Source organism: Vipera ursinii (assembly GCF_947247035.1).
Source record: "Vipera ursinii genome assembly, chromosome: 10".
NCBI lineage: Eukaryota > Metazoa > Chordata > Lepidosauria > Squamata > Viperidae > Vipera > Vipera ursinii.
In genome coordinates, this window is record NC_139520.1 from 4,931,926 (window position 1) to 4,953,558 (window position 21,633).

The 21,633-nt window shown below is 47.2% G+C and overlaps 1 protein-coding gene across 2 annotated transcripts in view; it reads right to left on the reverse strand.

The window, feature by feature from the left end:
• Positions 1-1,145: 1,145 nt before the first annotated feature.
• CCDC102A (coiled-coil domain containing 102A) overlaps positions 1,146-21,633 on the reverse strand; it is a gene marked incomplete at both ends in the record, with an annotated part of 34,413 nt that continues 13,925 nt past the window's right edge. For both annotated transcript variants that reach the window (XM_083370685.1, XM_083370684.1), the window contains 3 exons: positions 1,146-1,272; positions 13,978-14,081; positions 18,718-18,888. In XM_083370685.1, coding sequence (XP_083226811.1) covers positions 1,146-1,272; positions 13,978-14,081; positions 18,718-18,888 — 402 coding nt within the window. The remainder of the gene's footprint in view (positions 1,273-13,977; positions 14,082-18,717; positions 18,889-21,633) is intronic.

Sequence of the window (21,633 nt, forward strand, 5' to 3'; positions counted from 1 at the left end):
CGTACAAAACATATATTTACACATATGTAGATACGGGGACGCGGTGGCTCAATGGGTTAGGACGCTGAGCTTGTCGATCAGAAGGTCGGCAGTTTGGCGGGTCGAATCCCGAGTGCCGCGTAACAGAGTGAGCACCTGTTACTCATCCCAGCTTCTGCCAACCTAGCAGTTCAAAAGCACATAAAAATGCAAGTAAAAAAATAGGGACCACTAACAGTGGGAAGGTAACAGCGTTCCGTGCGCCTCTGGCGTCTAGTCATGCCGGCCACATGACCACGGAGACGTCCTCGGACAAGCGCTGGCTCTTCGGCTTTGAAACGGAGATGAGCACCGGCCCCTAGAGTCGGAAACGACTAGCACACAAGTGTGGGGGAACCTTTACCTTATGTAGATACAGTGCCGGGATTCAGCCAGTTTTGCACCACTTCAGCAGAACTTCCAGATGCTAATTTTTTTGTTGCCCAGGCCCAGAATGGACGTCCGGAAGTGGCATCCACCCAGAGAACCAGCTGCTCACCTATTTGAATCCCACCACTGCTATAGAAAGTAGGCAAATGAAACGGAGATGGATTCAGGGGGAACCTTTGGTAACAAGAGAAGCTGACTCATTCTCTCCCCCACTTTGGTTTCCCCTCCTAAGCCTGCAGTATCACATGAGCTCATCTCCAAATCTTGGATCTGCAGAGTTGCAGTTGCACGCAACTTTAAGTCCAAGGAAAGTAAGAAGCTGTGTGCGGGCGAGAAATTAAGGCCGTAGAGGTGCGCTTAGCATGTTGTCTCCTTTCCAGGAGGAGATGATTCTCGCTGCTTTGGGTTACGTGCAGCTTATAGTATTTTGCTCTGGGTAGCCTGAGTGGTGTTGGAGGGACTGAGGCTGAATGGGGAGAAGGCCAATGAGAAACGGGGGCGTGAATTTCAAGGAAGTTTCCCAGAACTTCTGCAGAAAATCTTCTTCTGACGAAGGCCAGCGCATGACGGCTGATGTCGTTTGTCCAGAGCGCTCCCATCATCCTTCAAGTCAGGTGAAAGAAAAGGCTGTAAGGCGGGAGAAGGAACTGTCTCCTTCAAGAGCTCCTGGGCTCAGCTCCACAATTTCCTGGCTTTTGAGATGCAACCTTTGGTGCCTCCAGACGTGGAACCAGCTGCTATGGGACTTGGATTTTCAAGTCTTCATCTTCATCCAGGTCACTGGTGCAATCTCCAGGATCACCCGGACCAAAGCGTGAGCCACGGATCTTCCCAAAAAGAGGCAGGTTCTGCTGCCGGCGAAGTCTGTCCCAGGGAACAGAAAAGAAGCCTCCTTAGATAGTTGACATTGTATTTTGACAATTACATTTAAGCAGATGGGAAAGCAAGCGTTGGTGCCCCAAAGAGGCACCAAGCTTTAAAAACAGCCGTCCTGGATCACCCAAAGCTTCCATCTACAGCAAGGATGGGGGAACGATGGCCCTTTAATGACTTGTGGACTTCAGCTCCCAGAATTCCTGAGCCAGCCATACTGGCTGAAGAATTCTGGGAGTTGAAGTCCACAAGTCATAAACGGCCCATGGTTCCCCACCTCTGATATTCTAGGCCAGGGGTAGGCAACCTTGGCTCTTTTGACTCGTGGACTTCAACTCCCAGAATTCCTGAGCCAGCCATGCTGAGGGGAAAGGGAGAGGATTCCAAGCTGAGCCATGCTGGCTCAGGAATTCTGGGAGTTGAAGTCCACGAGTCATAAAAGAGCCAAGGTTGCCTAACCCTGGGCTAGGGGAACGTCTTAATCCAAGAACACAGTCAACACAATTTAATTAGATGGTTAGTGGTGGAACATAATTTTATCCAGTTTTCCTACCTGCGCAGCCTCCTGGTCTATTACAATTACAGGTAGTCCTTGACTTATGATCACAATTTAGCCCACAATTTCTGTTGCTAAGCGAGAGGGTCATTGAGTGAATTTTGCTCCGTTTTATGACCTTTCTCGCCACAGTTGTTAAGCGAATCACTGCAGTTGTTAAGCTGGGAACCTACATGGTAAGTGGAACTGGCTTCCCTGTTGTCTTTGCTTGTCAGAAGGTCGCAAAAGGGGATCGCCTGACCCCAGGACACTGCGACCGTCATAAATATGAGCCAGGTGCCCAATGTCCGAATTTTGATCATGTGACCATGGGGCTGTTGCAACGGTCGCAAGTGTGAAAGATGTTCGTGAGTCCCTTTTTCCCCGTGCCATTGCAATTTCAAACGGTCCTTAAATGAATGGTTGTAAAGTCGAGGACTACCTGTAGTCACTTTTGGCCATCTGATTCCCTGTAGTGTATAAACCATATAAATAAATACATATATAAATAATCAAAGCTCGTAGTTTTTTGTTCATTTTTACTTTAGGTCAGTGTTTGTCAACCTTGGCAAATTGGAAGATCCATTGACGTCAATTCCCAGAATTCCCCAGCCAGCTTGGCTGGTTGGGGAATTCTGGGAGTTGACGTCCACGGATCTTCCAAGTTGCCAAGGTTGACAAACCTTGCTTTAAATGCTTAAAAAAGAAACCAGTCCTTTCCACCGAAAGATCAAGCCATTTAAATAAGATCCCTGCCCACTTGATTCCAAAACTACCCTTTTGCATATAAATGTCACCCAATTAAGAGGGTGTAACTTGCCGATAAAGTTGCATCTGGACAATCTCCCCCACAGCCTTCCCAACGTTTTCAGTAGCGCAACACATTTTTTGATGGAATCCAAAACTATTTTTCCTGGACCCATCAGGCCACAGCGGCAAGTCATTAGTAGGCGCCTTCAAGGAACAGGGTAGCAGGAGGCTGGGTTGATGGAAGGATTTACATCTCCCCAGACGGTCGTTATTTATAAATAAAAGTCTAATGCTTCACACACACACACACACACACCCATTGCAGATACTTGCAACCGTTTAATGTGCCTGCATGTTGCTCAGAGGCAATTTAGTTAGGATGCAACGGAAAAGATGGAGAATAGAAAGATATATGGGCGAGCTTCTGAATTCTCCAGACTTTGTTATCAAGCAAGTAGTTAAAAAAAACAAACTGGAAGACACCCCACCCACCCACCCAAAAGTAGGTCAAGCTGCTTAAGCCTCCAAGGGTTGCTCTACAAAGTCAGTGGAAAGACAGAAGATTGCAGATCGGGTACTGCAACATTTAAGACCTATGCTCAATATACAAGATCACGGGGCAATTCCGAGCTTCTCTTTTACACACAGGCTTCTTGGTCTGGGATCACAGCGGAAATAAGAGGCATATCAAGAACTGTTCAATGCTCCCACATTGTCAGAATCCATTTATATTTCATTTCTAACTCCCTGTCTGTGCAAACCTAAATCTCACCCCCTTACTGGATTCTGCCATTCCCAAGGAGGGGAAGAGAAGACAGGGTTGTTCATTGCCCATCTCTATCCCTTAGATGCAAGCTTTGTGTATTCAGCCTGCCTGGAGGCCATCACAACAGACCAGGGAAGAAACCTTTGAACTAAGAACAACAAAGAAAGAGGGGGGGGGGGGATTCTGGTTTGTATCTCTGATGGGAATGTGGAGGAAGTAATAATGTTGCAAACGTACTGATGTTTCTCTTTTCCCACAAGGAGTTTTGACACCTGAAGCTTGACTGATCCGGGACGGACCAAATGGACTGAGGGGAGGGGTTTTTACTCGGGGACACTTTAAAAGTATCGACCTGCGAGACAGTTTCCAGATCCTGTCTAGATTATCCACTGTCAACCACGTTTTAGTAAAAGTTCCTGTTTGGACAATCCTGTCTCCAAGAGTTCTTCTTTCCTAAGATGTGGATTGGGGTGGGTTCTGACACACATTCTCAAATTGAGAATCTGGATTTTAAAGCTGCAAGCAGTCTTCAAATCCAGATTCAGAATAGAGCTGGAAGGGACCTTGGAGGTCTTCTAGTGACTAGTCCAACCTCCAGACCCTATACAATTTGAGACAAGTGGCTGTCCAGTCTCTTCAGTAATGAAGTACCCACAACTTCTGGAGTCAAGCTGTTCCACTGGTTAATTGTCCTCACTGTTGGGAACTTTCTCCTTAATTCCAGGTTGCGTCTCTCTCTGATCAGTTTCCAACCATTGTTTCTCGTCCTGCCCTCTGGTGCTTTGGAGAATAGTTTGACCCCTCCTCTTCTTTGTGGCAGCCCCTCAGATACTGGAACACTGCTATCATGTCATCCCTGTTTCTTCTTTTCTTTAGACTAGCTAGCCAAACCCAAGTTCCGCAGCCGTTCTTCATAGATTTTAGATTAGAGTTAAATTGAGAATTTGGGTTTTGGATTTTAAAGCTACAAGCAGCCTTAAACAGATCTTGCTTTAACTCAAGTGTTTTTCAGCCTGGGCAACTTGAAGAAGTGTAGATTTCTTTACACACACACACACACACACACACACACACACACACACCCCTAGTCCTCAACTTATAACCACAATGAAGACCAGAATTTCCATTGCTAATCAAGCTGGTTGTTAATCGAGTTGATTTTATGAGCTTTTTTTGCCATGGTTGTTCAACAAATGACTGCAGTTGTTAAGTGAATCAGACAATCAGAGTGAATCCATTCCCCCCCCCCCAAATTGACTTTGCTTGTCAAAAGCTATCTGGGAAGATCACAAATGGTAACCACATAAACTCCAGGACACGGCAATCATTTGACATACATGCCCGTGGTAGATTCAGAACTTCAAATGGTCACTAAGCAACCGGTCATAAGTTGAGTACAGACTGGGGGAGACTTGGCTCAAAAACAGTAACCATGAGAGGGACCTTGGAGTCCTAGTGGATGATTGCTTGACTAAGAGCCAGCAATGTGCAGCAGCAGCCAAAAAAGCTAATACAATCCTGGGTTGTATAAACAGAGGCATAGAATCAAGATCACGCGAGGTATTAGTAACGCTTTATAAAACCCTAGTGAGACCACACCTGGAATACTGCAGCCAATTTTGGTCACCATATCACGAAAAAGATGTTGAGAGTTTGGAAAAAATTCAGAGAAGAGCAACTAAGATGATCAAAGGCCTGGAGACTGAAACATACGAAGAATGGCTGCAGGACTTGGGTTTGGCTGATCTAAAGAAAAGAAGAAATTGAGCGACATGATAGCAGTCTTCCATTATTTGAGGGGCTGCCACAAAGAAGAGGGGGTCAAACTATGCCTTCTTAAGTAACACCAGCTGCCTGCAATTAGTGCAGGTTCGAGTCCCACCAGGGTCAAGGTTGACTCAGCCTTCCATCCTTCCGAGGTAGGTAAAATGAGGAGCCAGATTGTTGGGGGCAAATAAGCTGACTTTGTAATAATGCCGCTTGGGGGGGAGCGCGAAAGCCCTAATAAGCAGGCATATACATAGAATGAAGGCTATTGCTAAGCACATTGATTGTAAGCCGCCCTGAGTCTTCGGAGAAGGGCGGGATATAAATGGGATTAAAATAAAAATAAATAAAATAAATATTCTCCAAAGCACCAGGGGGCAGGACAAGAAACAGTGATTAGAAACTGATCAAAGAGTGAAGCGACCTGGAATTAAGGAGAAACTTCCTGACAGTGAGGACAATCAACCAGTGGAACAGCTTGCCTCCAGAAATCGTGGGCGCTTCATCACTGGAGTTTTTTAAGAAGAGACTGGACAGTCACTTGTCTGAGATGGTATATAGGTTCTCCTGCTTGAGCAGGGGGCTGGACTAGAAGACCTCCAAGGTCCCTTCCAGCTCTATTCTATTCTATATCAGATGACCTTTATCTGGAATGTTGTGCCACCTTAAACTTTGCTTTCAGCTGCTGGGCACGTCCTGAAGTCCAGGGTGAGTTTGGAGAAGGTCCAGCAGCTGCCTGCCCTCCCCCTTCCCGTTTCTGCTGCTGCTGCTGGGGGGGGGGCGTGCTGGGAGGGGCAGGCAAGTCTTTATCCGGCTGGCCTCTTCAACTGGGCGTTCTCAGCACTGTGCGCTCCCTGATCTTCCCAGCATTAGGTTTCACCCCGAGAAAATTTACCTCCGGAGTTTCCAATCCAAAGCCACAAAGCTTGAGTGGAGCGAGGCCTGGCCTTGCATTCTCCGGGGCACGCAGCTACCTGACTTCAGCTGCTTTTTACTGGAAAAAGCATTCATTATTTAAGGTGGGGAGGGGAAATGGGATCTCTCGGATCCCATTTGCCGAGGAAAGCTCCATTATTCTCCTTTGATTTAATGGCGGCCTCCCCAATAAAATAAGAAGATAAAAACCTCATCTCCCCTCTCTCCTCCTCCTCCTCCCTCTTTTCTTTGCAAGAAAGGAAAGAGAGAGAGAGAGAGAGAGAAAGAGAAAAGCTGCCTCGTCTTTCAATAGAGCAGAATCGATCTGTCTGACAGACATTTCAGTGTTTTATTGCTAGAGAAGCACGCATGCAAATTAAAAAAAAAACCCTCTTTCTAAAAGGCCCATAAAATTAAAGTATCTCTTAAAGGCACTTTGCTCAGAGCGGAGCCGTCTTAACCTTCCTCTTCCACGCCAGGCCTTTTTTCCTTTTCCTGGGTTGTGAATCCTTCATACACCACATTCACCTGCCCCTCCAGTCGCAAAAGGAGCTGCACGTTGTGAACTTAAAAGAAAAGAGCAGCGTGCAGGAGAGATTCAGGCAAGCAAGGTGGCTGCGGAAGTGGGGGGGGGGGTAGTGGTTAAAGAAAAGCCGCCATGATGCATGAAAAAAGATGGGGCTTTGACACCTCCCCCCACTGTCCCAGATGCCATCCTGACTTTTTTTTTTAACAGACCAATAGATTTGGAAGGGACTTTGGAGGTCTTCTAGTCCAACCCCCTGCTCAGGCAGGAGACCCTATATCCGTGGTGGCGAACCTATGCCATGCGTGCCACAGGTGGCATGCGGAGCCCTCTCTGTGGGCACGCGTGCCGTCACCCCAGTCCTAGGCCTTCAGCTGGGTTTTATAAAACCTTTTCGCTTTAGGCTTCCGCCGTGTGCCAAAAAAAAGGTTCAATCAATCAATCAATTTCAACTTCTTGCAGGGAAAAAAAAATCTCACAAAGTTGGAATTGATTGAACTTTTCAGTCCCACCCAGTCTGCCATTACCACTGCCATTACCACTGCAGCCACGCCCACCGAATGGGCCACGCCCACCCTGCACCCGACGATACATAAGTGGGTTTTCGGTTGCAGTTTTGGGCCCTCGGTCTTTAAAAGGTTCGCCATCACTGCCCTATATCATATCAGACAAATGCCTGTCCAGTCTTTTCTTAAGACACAGTGATGGAGCACCCACAACTTCTGGAGGCAGGTTGTTCCACTGGTTAATTGTTCTCCCTATTAGGAAGTTTCTCCTTAGTTCCAGGTTGCTTCTCTCCTTGATGGGTTTCCATCCATTGCTTCTTTTCCTGCCTTCAGGCGCTTTGGAGAATAGCTTGACTCCCTCTTCTTTCCGGCAGCTCCCTAAATACTAGACTACTACTATCACATGATCCCTAGTCCTTCTCTTTGTTAGATTAGACCAGGGGTAGGCCACCTTGGCTCTTTTATGACTCCTGGACTTCAGCTCCCAGAATTCCTGAGCCAGGGGTAGGCAACCTTGGCTCTTTTATGACTCGTGGACTTCAATTCCCAGAATTCCTGAGCCAGCGTGGCTCAGGTTGGAAACCTCTCCCTTTCCCCTCAGCATGGCTGGCTCAGGAATTCTGGGAGTTGAAGTCCACGAGTCATAAAGCGGCCTAGGCCTAAGCCAGGGGTAGGCAGCCTTGGCTCTTTTAAGACTCGTGGACTTCAACTCCCAGAATTCCTGAGCCAGCATGGCTCAGCTTGGAAACCTCTCCCTTTCCCCTCAGCATGGCTGGCTCAGGAATTCTGGGAGTTGAAGTCCACGAGTCATAAAGCAGCCTAGGCCAGGGGTAGGCCACCTTGGCTCTTTTATGACTTGTGGACTTCAACTCCCAGAATTCCTGAGCCAGCATGGCTCAGCTTGGAAACCTCTCCTTTTCCCCTCAGCATGGCTGGCTCAGGAATTCTGGGAGTTGAAGTCCATGAGTCATAAAAGAGCCAAGGTTGCCTACCCCTGGATCAGACATTTCCAGTTCCCACTACGTTTCATCATATACTCTTTAAATATTCTATGTTTTACTTTTGACCTCTCCTCTGTGGATGTCCCTACCTGCAGGAATGGAAGTAGCTGTGAGAAGATAAGCATCCCACGCAAACAGGCAAATCCCAGTAGATAGTGACATTTTTCCACATTCCTTTGAGTCTGATACATATCTGGTCCCAAAACCTCTCTAGGTGTGTTCACACACCGAAACATAATATTGGCTTACACACTTGGAGCACCCCCAGGTTGCTAAATTGCAAGCAACGTGGAGCAACTGGAGTCTCTGTTAAGACTCCGAGCCCCTTTTTCTGCCTGCCCAAAGCAACGGCATTTCCCACCACATTAAAGCAGGGAATGGAGAAAACATGCAGTGTTAACTTTGTTAACACCCAATTCAAAAGCCAAGCTCTTCCTCCAACATAAGGAATGCAGTGTATGCCTCCCAGCATACACAAAGGACAGCACAGCAGGAGGCTGATGGTGCAGATCAGCAGAGGGGCTGGACAGCTCCGGGCGATAACTGCTCACTCAGGATAAGCCTAATGAGTTAAGCTGTTGACAGCCCCAGGCATGGTCAGCCGGGTGGGAAGCCAGGATCTACACCCATTGTCACCTGCACTGGCAGGAAGCCCAGGTTTGAACTGATTGGATGCCATCCACCTGGGCAGGTACAAATAGACGCCAGGCTTCCCTGTTTCCCCAGTTCGTTCTGTTCAGAATAAACTCATCTTTACCCCAGCTCTGTGTCCGTCTCTATGTGAAGCACGCGACTTTACAAGGAACACCCCCAGAAAATCCCAGCCATTCCCACTGGCGGGAACTCATCCCTCACTGAATTGCACTCTTCACTTCTTTCCAAAATACAACTGCTTCACCATCTTTCCCCAGTGGCGTAGCGTGGGTTGTCAGCACCCGGGGCAAGGCAAGTAATTTGCGCCCCCTAACCCGTGGATTTTAGCACTCGAGTCTCTTCCACTAGATTAGTTAAAGAAACCCTTACCCCCTAAGCACATGTATTGTTTGTTATGAAAATACCTATGTAATTAAAGTAAAATGCATCTAATGCGCCCCCCCCAGAGGTTGCGCCCGGTGCGGCCGGCCCCCCCTGCACCCCCCACGCTACGCCACTGTCTTTCCCATCTGCTTTGGAAAATACAACTGCTGGATATTTTCAAACCGTACTATGGCATGTGGGAACCAGGCCCCTATCTTGTTGCTGGCTGAAGAACATCTAACTTTCCCCCCCCCACCCCCAAAGGCTGTTCTGAAGTTTTTGGAAGTGAAAAGACGAGACGGTACGAAGATGCTCTTTCTTGTTCTATAGGAAAGAAGTTAGTTGGTCTCTGAGACCATCTTCCCTGGACCTCAGACACAGCAGGACTTCTGTAAATTTCATCAGAGAAGGCAGGTCTCCAAGGTGATTTAACTAGACAATGTCGAGTTTTGGAGTTGCTCTCCAGGGTTGTGAACGATCAAGCCAGGCTCTGTCGGTTGCACCTGAACTTGATGGCATTTTCCCTCCAGACCGAGAGCTGCTGGAGAGGCTGCAGATGAGGCTCATGTTCATGATCCCCTACGCTCCAAAGCATCGTTTGGAAGCTGACTCTGAAGCGCCGCAATGTTCCTTAACCGTGGCAGCTTGAAGACGGTTGGACCAACAGCCAGAATTCTGGCATGCTGGCTGGGTTACAGCCTCCAAGGTCAAGACGGAGGTCAAGGAGCAGCTTCCTCAAAACCTCCACCAAAAGAAGCAGCTGCCATGGACCGCCCCGGGAGTAAGGAGCTCCCGAGCAATTGGGCACGGCCACACAACTGCCCGCCACCTGGTCAAGAACAGCCTTGGCCAGTATGGAAATCATAAAATGAGATTGCATGCCAGGCTAGAAAGATTAAAAAGACAATCTAAGAAAATGGGGCTTCCCTTATAGAAGATGCTGTGTGTGAATGTGGAGTAGGACAATCCATCTGAGGTATGCCATTGGTGCATACGATGTCCTTCAACAGGTATGGAAGAAGACCTCATGCTGGTGAGGGAAAATGCAGCCGATGTGGCCAGATACCGGATGAAGGTCACCTAGTTTTAATCCTCGTTATTTGACATACTTTTTGCACGGGCTGTATTTCTATGATCTATTTTCTACTTATTTTACTTGCTCAGCTTTGAATGTTACCTGACTATCATTTGAAAGTGCTTTAGACATAAATAAAGATGCTGGTTGGGATGTGATTGCAGTGGAAGTCCCTGTTCTTGGCAAGGTTTCTGGAAGTAGTGTGCCTTGACTTCCTCCTCCTTCTTCCCAAGGCTGAGAGATGGGGACCAGCCCAAGGTCCCTCAGCCGGCTAGGTGCCTCAGAGGGAGCTAGAACTCACCATCTCCCAGTTTCTAATCCAGTGCTTTTCATTGCTACGCCCGACTTGCTCAGATAAATAGCCAGGTAAGTATTATGAATCTGTTGCCGCTGGGGAGGCAGCCATGCTGAGCACCAGCATTTGGAAGAAGCAAAGCGGTGAAGATGCTGAGCGTAAGCTTGCCTTTGCTGTAGCGCAGCATCGTGGGAGGTCAAGCATGAGAAGGTCAGAAGGAGGAGAAAGGTGAAGCTCTTCCCTTGTTCCCCCAGTAGACAACCAAGGCCACAAGTACCCTCTTCTCTGATGGCGTTCCTCAAGGTGGCTTGGTGATCCAGCAGGAGGCCTTCTGCCTGACCCCTTTTCTCCCCTTGGCTAGTGAAAGAAGCCGCCTTCTTCTCCCCCCACCCCCAGTTGACCCAGGAGACAATGGCCCCAACCTGGCCGGGTCTCCCATGGCAGCTTCTCGCCAAGATGCCCTCTTTTGCCCAACTGCCGCTCCCTCGGAGAAAAATCCCCCACCTTCCTCTCTTCTCTAATTATAGCTGCGGCCAATTTGCATGTTGTGTTCAGCTAACAAATTACCCAGGAGTTTCCTAGGAGGAGGCTGTTCTCTTAATTGCTTTGGAGTTTCTGAGAAGGGAACAAAATTGGAAGCTGAGAACAGAGAGCAATCAATATTTTAAAAGTGGAAGAACACGAGGAGGAGGAGGAGGAGGAGGAGGAGGAGGAGGAGGAGGAGGAGGAGGAGGAGGAGGAGGAGGAGGAGATGGTTATGGAGAAACCAGAAGCTGTGATAGGAATGGAGACCAGGACACAAGTCCTGTAGGTTGTTCTGTAAAGGACCACCGATGGCAGACAGCCTCTTTCAGCCTGACTTTTCTCCTGCAAGGGGCAAAGGGAAGTGGAAGAGTCTCTAGATTGGATTAAATCAGCGTTTTCTCCACTTCAGCAACTTTACGTTAGGTGGACGTCAACTCCCAAAATTCAACTTTTCACGCTGGCTGGGGAATTATGGGAACTGAAGTCCATACCGCTTAAAGTTCATGAGGTTGAGAAGCAGTGGACTATGGATAGTCCTTGACTTTAGACTGGTCACTTAATGGCTGTTTGAAGTTACAATGGTCTCAGAAAAGGTGCTTTACACACATAAAGTACGTATGACCATCACAAAATGTTTCATGCTGGCTGGTGAATTCTGGGAGTTGAAGTCCATACAGCTTAAAAGTGTCTGAGCTTGAGAAGCAGTGGACTACACATAATCCTTGACTTATGACTGGTTATTTAAAGACCATTTGAAGTTACAGGGGCCTCAGAAATGGTGCCTTACCCACGTAAAGCGCTTTCGACCATCACAAAGCTTTGCCTTTGCCGTCCCCATCACATGATTGTGATCTGGATGCTTGGCAACCTGTTGTGTGCCAGGAAGAGCCCTTTTCGTCTCTGGAGGTTGGCTGAAAAAGCTGGGTACCAAGGAGAGGTGAACTCCTTTGGCAGGGTACAGAAATGCCCCCCCCACTCCCAATGAAGTCTGCCCCCCAGGACTGCCTCCCAGAGTCCTCTTTACCCAGGACACTGTCCTGTTAATGGCTCACGCCAGGGCTTTTCAACCAGTGGCACGGGTACCCCCTGTGGTACATCGGCACCTGGCAGGTGGTACGCGACCATCCTAGAGAAGTGGTAGCGGGGGAGGGGAATGGGCTGAACTGGTGGCAGCACCGCACAAGCCTGAGCGAGAGACGGCTGGAGCTGCTGGGTTGTCAGGGCTCAGCGGAAGCGCCAGGATCAATGCCAAGATCCAGTTGGAGCTCGGCGCTGATCCTGGTGCTTCTGAGCCCAGAAGAAGCGCCGATCAGCTGGAATGTTGCAGCATCTCCAGGGTCTTGTGATTGACATTCAGATGCTTGGCAACTGATTCATATTTATGACGGTCACAGTGTCCCAGGGTCATGTGAAGTGACCAAAACCTGCTGCAACCACTCAGCAGACAGGAGGGGGGGGAATAAAAACCAAACAACCCCCCACCCCACCCCCGCTGCCAATGCTCAACAGAAATGCTCACAACAATGAAAACCTCGGACAGGAGGAACAGCGCCGCCGGGCGGGCAGGCAGGTGTCTTGCTCAGCTGTGGCTTGGGGGGCACTTTTTTCAGTGTCATTGTAACTTCGAACAGTCACTAAGCTGTCGAGGACTTCATCACTTTACTTCATCACTCTTTTCCTTTTTTTTTTTTGGTCATCAGGTTTTTGACACCTTGCTAGGCGACTGGTGGTGCTCGGATGTTGCCCTATCCTAAAAGTGGCACAACGGGTGAGAAGGTTGAAAAACCCTGGCTCACGCAAATGCTTAATGACTGCAATCGGGGCTGCCGGGGTTACAGTCGCTGAACAAAAGCGGTCCTGTGACCTCTTATTTATCAACAGCTTGGCTTAATGACAGAGGGACGCGGTGGCTCAGTGGGTTAGGACGCTGAGCTTGTCGATCAGAAGGTCGGCAGTTTGGCAGGTTGAATCCCGAGTGCCGCGTAGCAGAGTGAGCGCCTGTTACTCGTCCCAGCTTCTGCCAACCTAGCAGTTCGAAAGCACGTAAAAATGCAAGTAGAAAAATAGGGACCACTACGGTGGGAAGGTAACAGCGTTCCGTGCGCCTTTGGCATCTAGTCATGCCGGCCACATGACCACGGAGACGTCCTCGGACAAGCGCTGGCTCTTCGGCTTTGAAACGGAGATGAGCACCGGCCCCTAGAGTCGGAAACGACTAGCACGCATGTGCGGGGGAACCTTTACCTTTACCTGGCTTAATGACCAAGATTCTGGGCTCAGTTGCGGTCTTTAGTCAAGGACTACCTTCCTAGCTCCGCCCCGAGGACAGTCTTAACTGCTGTGTGTGTGTGTTTTTGTGTGTGCCCAAAGGGACAATTGGAGGAAGCAGGTGCCAAGTAGGCAAGAAAAGATCAACTCTCCTTTTCCCAAGAAGGAAGACCTTTACAGGCCCAGGAAGAAGTCCCACTGCCCAGAAATCTAGGCTGCAGTTCACTGTGGTTGACTGGCAAATTCAAGCAGTTTTCAGCCTGGCAAGTGGTTGGATGGGAGACGACGACGAGATTTCAGACTTGTAGGTGGGAACCCAGAAGCACATTCTAGAGCAGGGCTAGGCAACCTTGGCTCTTTTATGACTCGTGGACTTCAGCTCCCAGAATTCCTGAGCCAGCATGTGTAATAATAATAATAATAATAATAATAATAATAATAATAATAATAATAATAATAATAATAATAATAGTAATAGTAGTAGTAGTAGTAGTAGTAGTAGTAGTAGTAGTAATAAAAAAGTTGGAAGGGATCTTGGAGGTCATCTAGTCCAACCCCCTGCTCAGGCAGGAAACCCTATACCATTTCGGACAAATGGCTGTCCAGTCTCTTAATGACTGCCACATTTGCTTAACAACTGCTTTATTTGGCTCAGTTAGGGCCATAAGCCGAGGACTGCCTGCGTTCCTTCTCATATTCTCCTCCCTCAGTTGATACGGCAAATAGAGGTCGCTTACTTCTTCCCCCTACCTGGATTGCAGGTGTTCCAGCTGGACTTGGAGATTTTCATTCTGTTCCGTCTGCTCGTCCAGCGACCTCTGCAGCTTGCGGACCTGGTTATGAGCGTCATCAAGCTGCAAGGGGCAAAGACCAGAGTGTCTATGTGATTCATTTCAATAGTTTTACATGCCCGCCCACCTCAAGCGACTATGGGCAGCTTACAGCAGTCATAAATCCAAAAAATGAAACCATCATCGATTCAAAACAATTTAAAAATAAATAAATAAAAAGACCCCTCCTGTGCCATAATCGTCCCCTTGGGGTACCCCGCAGCAGGCTCAGATGCCCCCCCTTCCAGTGGTGGGATTCAGCCAGTTTGCACCACTTTGGCAGAACCAGTAGCTAATTTTTTGTTGCCCAGGCCCAGAATGGACTTCCGGAAGTGGCATCCACACAGATGTTCACATATTTGAATCTCACCACTTCGCCCTTCCATAATATCTACCCATACAATCCTAAAAGAAAAGAAAAGAAGAAATAGGGGAGAGATGATAGCAGTGTTCCAGTATTTGAGGGGCTGCCACTAAGAAGAGGAGGGGGTCATGTTATTTACCAAAGCACCAGAGGGCAGGACGAGAAACAATGGTTGGAAACTGACCAAAGAGAGAAGCAACCTGGAACTAAGGAGAAACTTCCTGACAGTGGGGACAATTAACCAGTGGAACAGCTTGCCTCCAGAAATCGTGGGTCCTTCATCACTGGAGGTTTTTAAGAAGTCACTTGCCTCAGATGGTAAAGGTTTTCCTGCTTGAGCAGGGGGCTGGACTAGAGGACCTCCAAGGTCCCTCCCAGCTCTGTTCTATTCTATTCTATTCTATTCTATTCTATTCTATTCTATTCTATTCTATTCTATTCTATTCTATTCTATTCTATTCTATTCTATTCTATTCCCTCCCTGTATTTCATCTTCCACACATACAAACACCAGTTGTCATCTTAGGTGCCAGAGTTGGTGATGCAAGCAAGCCAGAGGAGAAGGAAGGTAGGAAGGAAGGAAGGAAGGAAGGAAGGAAGGAAGGAAGGAAGGAAGGAAGGAAGGAAGGAGGAGGAACTGCTGAAGAGACATTTAAGAAGTATTTGGGTGGATGGGTGTTGAAGTCCATAAATCCTAAAGTTGCCAAGGATGGACAACCCTTGCAGTGCAGATTTTTCATCACAGATGGTCTCCTAAGGGTGGTCCTAGGAAGAATAATATGCCCGTTAAACTCTTCCTGTATAGGTGGTCCTTGACTTACAACCACAATGGAGCCCCCCCTTTTGTTCCTAAGTGAGACATTGGTTAAGTGAATTTTGCCCCATTTTATGACCTTTCCGGCCACAGCTGTTAAGTGAATCACTGCAGTTCTTAAAGTTAGTAACATGGTTGTTAAACGAATCTGGCTTCTCCCCTCTTGGCTTTGCTTGTCAGAAGGCTGCCAAAAGGGGATCACGTGACCCCTGGGACACTGCAACCGTCGTAAGTATGAGTCAGTTGCTAAGCGCTTGAATTTTGATCATGTGAACCTGGGGATGCTGCAACCCTCATAAGTCACTTTTTTAGTGCTGTTGTAAGTCTAGGATAGGGGCCTGCAACCTTGACAACTTGAAGACTTGTGGACTTGGAGCTGAAGTCCACAAGTCTTCAAGTTGTCAAGGTTGCAGGCCCCTGGTCTAGGACTATCTGCAGCTTGCCATAGGCTTATTGAAACTGAGCCCCATCAACAGAAGGCAAGGGACCGGCCCCTTCAGCGGCCTTGACTTATAATTCCACCTTCTATTCTTGCCAGGCCCGATAAAAATGCAGATGGAAATATAAGGTCACTTTAAATAAATGGCTGCACAGATCTTACCACAGCCAGTAATGGAAACCAGCACTTCGTGTCCCAATTTGATGCCTCTTTTTTGAATCACACCAAGATGAAACTGTCTTAGACAAAATTGGATCTCGGGCCTGTTCTGTCTTTTTTTTTTAAATTTTCTGATTTGGGTGCAGAACGTAGGGGGTTTCCAAGAAATCTCTTCCCAAGATGGATGGAGAGCAGCGATTCGATCTAACAGAAGGACAGAATTGGAAGGGGCCTTGGAGGTCTTCTAGTCCAACCCCCCCAGGAGATCCTATACCATTCTGGACTAATGGCTGCCTGGTCTCCTCTTGAAAACCTCCAGTTATGGAGCACTCACAACCTCTGAAAACACGTCATTCCACTGTTAATTGTTCTCACTGTTAGGAAATTTCTCCTTAGTTCTAGGTTGCTTTTCTCCTTCATCCGTTGTTTCTTGTCTTGCCTTCTGGTGCTCCGGAAAATAAGTTGACACCCCCCTTTCTCTTTATGGCAGTCCCTTAAATCAGGGGTCCCCAGCCCCTGGGCCGTGGACTAGTACCGGGCTGCGGCATGCCAGCAACCTGTCCATACAAACAAGCAAAACCCCATCTGTGGGATGCAGGCAGCACACAAAACCACGCACTCTCCAGTCCGTGGAAAAATCTTTCTCCACGGAACTAGTCAAGAGGTTGAGGACCTCTGCCTCAAATACTGGAAGACTGCTATCATGTCACCCCCAGTGCTTCTTTTCATTAAACTAGACATACTCAATTCCTGCAACCATTCTTGATATATTTTAGCTTCCAGCCCCCTAATCATCTTTGTTGCTTTTCTCTGCACTCCTTTCAAGAGTTTGAACCTCTTTTCTCACATTACGAGGAATTTTTAGCTAGAAGCATCTTTTGCGCGCAGTGCGCATGCTCTCCCATCTCCAGCCGAACCACCTGTCCTAGAGAATTTGTGCACGACAATCGTTAAAAAACTACAACCCTGGGACGGTTGCTCCTTTGTAAATCAATGGGATTCATCAGTCTCTGCTCCATGGATGTCCGGTCTTAATATCAAATGGTGATTCCAGAAGCCATAAAATATGAATAGCGTAATATGGTACTTAGACGTAAGCAAACGACATAAAAAGAAAGATGGCAAAGCATTTCCACAGAATCAATAGAAGCCAATTAAAGTGAGCTCAACCAACGACACATCCAGCATTGGGCACGACAAGGCAATTCCGGGGCCAAAGAGGAGAATTGTCTAAATAAAAAAAAAATGCATTTTCTCCCTCATCATGGCTGATGGTGGACCTTAATGGTTTTTCCTTGGCAATAATGACCAGAGCTTGGTAAAAAATAACCCTGATGTATTTTTTGCATTATTTCATTGGCTTCTAAATCTGGCTAAAGTCTGGAGCAAACATTTAGCCTTCCTGATCTATGTTAAGGGGAAAACAACAAATAGCAAAAAACTATTAAAGAGGTTAAGAATAAGCCGTAACATCTTTTAAGGCCAGGCTAACTACAGGTAGTTCTTGACTTATGAGCCCAAGATTTGTTACTAAGCAAGAAAATTGTTAAGTGAATTTTGCCCTGTTTTATTTTCTTTCTCGCCACAGTTGTTAAAGTGCGTCTCTGCAGTTGTTAAGTTGGGGACATGGCTGTTAAATGAATCTGGCTTGCCCATTGACTGTGCTTGTCAGAAGGTCGTAAAAGGGGACCCCATGACCTCGGGACACTGCAACCGTCATAAATACATGCCAGTTGCCAAGCATCCAGGTTTGATCACGTGACCACAGGGAAGACGTCGTGCAAAACAGTCATAAGTTACTTTTTTTTCAATGCTTTTATAACTTTGATTGGTCACTCAATGAATGGTTCTAAAACTGAGGACTACTTACTTGCAAATGCACCAAGGCAGGATTACAGGATTTATAAATGTGTGTCCCAAAGAGAGCGGAAGGCCAGCATTCTTCAAGCTGGGAAAGATCTGGACAGCAAATTCAGAAGGACACCAATTTCTGGGAAACAGAAGATGCTCCAGCGTGTGTCTTGGTCACAGAGTGACTGGCCAATCCCGTAGGGACTGGGAGCGTAAAAGGAGAACATCTTCTCTGAAATTCTAGATCGCTTAAGCTGTCTTGTTGAATTTGGGTGCCTTCTCAAAATTCACCCCATGGTGGCTAGAGTAGTCTAGGAATCAAGGTCCAAACATCTGGAAAAGTGGATTTAGGCCGAGAAGGGCTAGTTTTAGGAGAAAAGAAGCTCATTCAGCTTTTCAGTTGGCAGCAAGATGTCCTTGATGATGGACAATGGTTGGTCAGCCCTGTGAGAAAGGCCTCCTCAACTGTGAGATCCATTCTATCATAGTTTACAATAGAATAGGAGTTGGAAGGGACCTTGTAAGTCATCTAATCCAACCCCCCGCCCAAGCAGGAGACCCTACACCATCTCTGACAAGATGGCAGTCCAGTTCTCTTCTTGAAGCCTCCAGTGAAGAATCTCCCACAACATCTGGAGGAAATCTGTTCCATTGGTTGATGGTTCTCAGTATCAGAAAAATTCTTCTTATTTCCAGGTTGAATCTCTCCTTGATCAGTTTCCATCCGTTATCCCTCGTTTTGCCTTCAGGTGCTTTGGAGAATAGGTGGACCCCCTCCTCTCTGTGGCAGCCCCTCAAATATTGGAAGGCTGCTGTCATGTCTGCCCTGGTCCTTCTCTTCACTAGACTAGCCATGCCCAGTCCCTGTATCCTGTAATATCCGGAACCTGCCCAGCTGATCGTGATCCCTTCAGACCCAACGGGCTACTCAGCTTTGCTGGGCCCCTGGCGGAACGAGAAAGGGACGGCTATGGGCTCTCCTATATTTGTGACTTCCCCAAAGTCAACATTGCAGAGGCAGAAGGAAACTCACCTCGTCCTCCGCTTGGGCCAGTTCCTTCTTGAGTTCCTCCACTCGCAACCGCAACTTCTTCACTTCTCCCTCATGCTGCTCCACTCGCCGGATCGTGTGGCCCAGTTCGGCCATCTTCTCCTGGTGCTGCTTCTTCAGTTTGGCGTGGACGTGCTTCAGGTCGGCCAACTCCTGAAGGACACAAGACCAGCTTGAATTGTGTGGGGGGGGGTAGGGGGGGAGAGAAGGATGGTTTTTCTCTCTCTCCCCACAGAAGGCAGCCTGTCTGGAAGTCAACCTAGCAGGAAGCAGGAACATCTCTGCCCTCTTTCTCCCAATTTGGGATAAAGAAAGAAGCTTTTAAATTGATGAATTTGATCCCTGGTGACTACAGGCAGTCCTCAACTTGCAACAGTTTGTTTAGTGACCGTTCAAAGTTACAACGGCACTGAAAAAAGTGACTTATGACCAATTTTTCACCCTTATGACCGTTGTAGCATCCTCATTGTGACGTGATCAAAATTCGAACGCTTGGCAACTAGTTCATATTTATGATGGTCGCAGTGTCACGGGATGCCCTTTTGCGACCTTCTGACAAGCAAAGTCAGCCAAATTCACTTAACAACCGTGTTGCTAACAACTGCAGCGATTCACTTAACAACGGTGGCCAAAACGGGCGCAAAATGGGGCAAAACCCACTTAAGTAATGTCTTGCTTAGCAACAGACGTTTTGTTCTCAATGGTGGTCATTTAAGTTGAGGACCACCTGTACGTGGAAGGGAAGTTGGGATGCTGCCTTATTCCTTGGCTGATTCAAACTCCCAACCACACTTACAGCTCTGGAAACTGCTAGTGATTCCAACTAGGATTTAAGCCAGGGGTCTTCAAACTCGGCCCTTTTATGACTTGTGGACTTCAACTCCCAGAATTCCTCAGCCAGGCACTCTGGCTGAGGAATTCTGGGAGTTGAAGTTCACAAGTCATAAAAGGGCTGAGGTTGAAGACCCCCGATTTAAGTAATCATCGCAATACCCAAAGCTGCTTGTTCAAAGAAATAAACCCAGTTTAAGCCTAGCTTAAGCACAGCTCTAATTGTTGCAAGAAGTAGAAAAGGAATACAAGTTTTCAAGAGAACTTAATCATAACTACTAATCCTTTTGCTTAGGACCACAAATGGGTCCAGAATTTCTGTTGCTAAGCAAGGTGGTTGTTAAACCCTATTTTACAAGCTTTTTTTGCCACAGTTGTTAAATCAAGTCACTGCGGCTGTTAAGTGAACCGTGCAACCATTAAGCGGATCCGGTTTCCCCCTTTGATGCGGCTTGTCAGAAGGCAGCTGGGAAGATCACAATGGTGATCATGTGAAACACACACACACCTCGGATGTGGCCACGATTTGTAAATACACGCTGATTGCCAAGTGCTCAAATTTTGATCACGTGACCGTAGGAATGCCGTGATGGCCGTAGGTATGAGGACCAGTCATAAGTCAACATTTTCAATGCTGTTGTAACTTCGAACAGTCCCTAAATCAGGGGCCTGCAACCTTGACAACTTGAAGACTTGTGGACTTCAGCTCCCAGAATTCCTCAGCCAGCTATGCTGGCTGAGGAATTCTGGGAGCTGAAGTCCACAAGTCTTCAAGTTGTCATGGTTGCAGGCCCCTGTCCTAAATAAGTTGAAGACTTGACCTGGATTCTGGGTCTCAGAAGCGAAGGAGGTTTAAATTATTGGTAGGCAAAGTGGTTTCAGTTTAAAGGTCATCCTTTGGATTTTTATTTTCATTTGCTGTTTTTTCCTCATCCGATGCCCTTTTTTAAAAAAAATAAATAAATCATTTCTCCTATCGATAAGAACAAAGTTTGTACGTATAAGCATGTATGGAAAGATGCACAGAGATCTTCATTTTTCTCCCTCAGCCTGGCTTTCAAAGTGGGCCCATTTGCATCCTTCCCACAGGAACACCAAGAACCCATCCTTTCATCCTTCCACCATCCAGTCACCACTGATGAAGCTTCTTGGGTGCGAGGCAAAATGTCTTCTTCTTCAGGAAAAAAACCCAGTCCAGTTACCTTTCGAAAAAGCACGGAGAATCTCCATTTAAACCTTCTCTACACACAAGAACTGGCCGGAGATTGCCTCTTTCAGAGGGCCCTTTCACTGGATTGGGGAGGTGGTGGTGGTTGTGGTGTGTGTGTGTGTGTGTGTGTTAGCATTCACTCCACCACAAGAAGTCTGAGTTTTGCAAGACACAGTAATTTTAAAACCACATTTTTGCCAATAGTAAGGTTTGACTGTCCCCTGCTGTTGAAAGTTAGAAATGTTTTGTGAATATAACTCACTTGTCTCTTCTAAATGAGTTTTCCCCCCATTTATATTCTTTCAAAACTTTAAATAAAAAAGATAGTACGTTTTGGGAGGAAAAAAAAAGATGTGAGCACCCAAGACTGGAAAAACGTTTGACCCACAACAGAGAAATGGTTGCTGATGGTAATGCTACTTGCAGAGATGGTCAAATCGACTTGTTTGATTAGAGCATGGGTCTTCAAACTTGGCCCTTTTATGACTTGTGGACTTCAGGTTCCAGAATTCCTCAGCCAGGCATGCTGGCTGAGGAATTCTGGGAGTTGAAGTCCACAAGTCATAAAAGGGCCAAGTTTGAAGACCCCTGGATTAGAGGAAAGACAGTTATGTTTATTGCTGAATGGAAACCCATTATAGATTTTTTTTCTGCATAAAATGGGAATATATGTACTTATGATTTGTGGTCCTCATAATTAGGTGGGGGGGGGGGAAAGCTGGATCATAGAAACAAATGAGAAAAGCCAAACCCAGTTATGGGTTGGATGGCAGACCACCAGAATTTGGCTTCTCAGAAATTGGGAGGAGAAAAGCAGAAGCTGCCTCTGTTTTACGGCCAAGAAAACCACATGCACA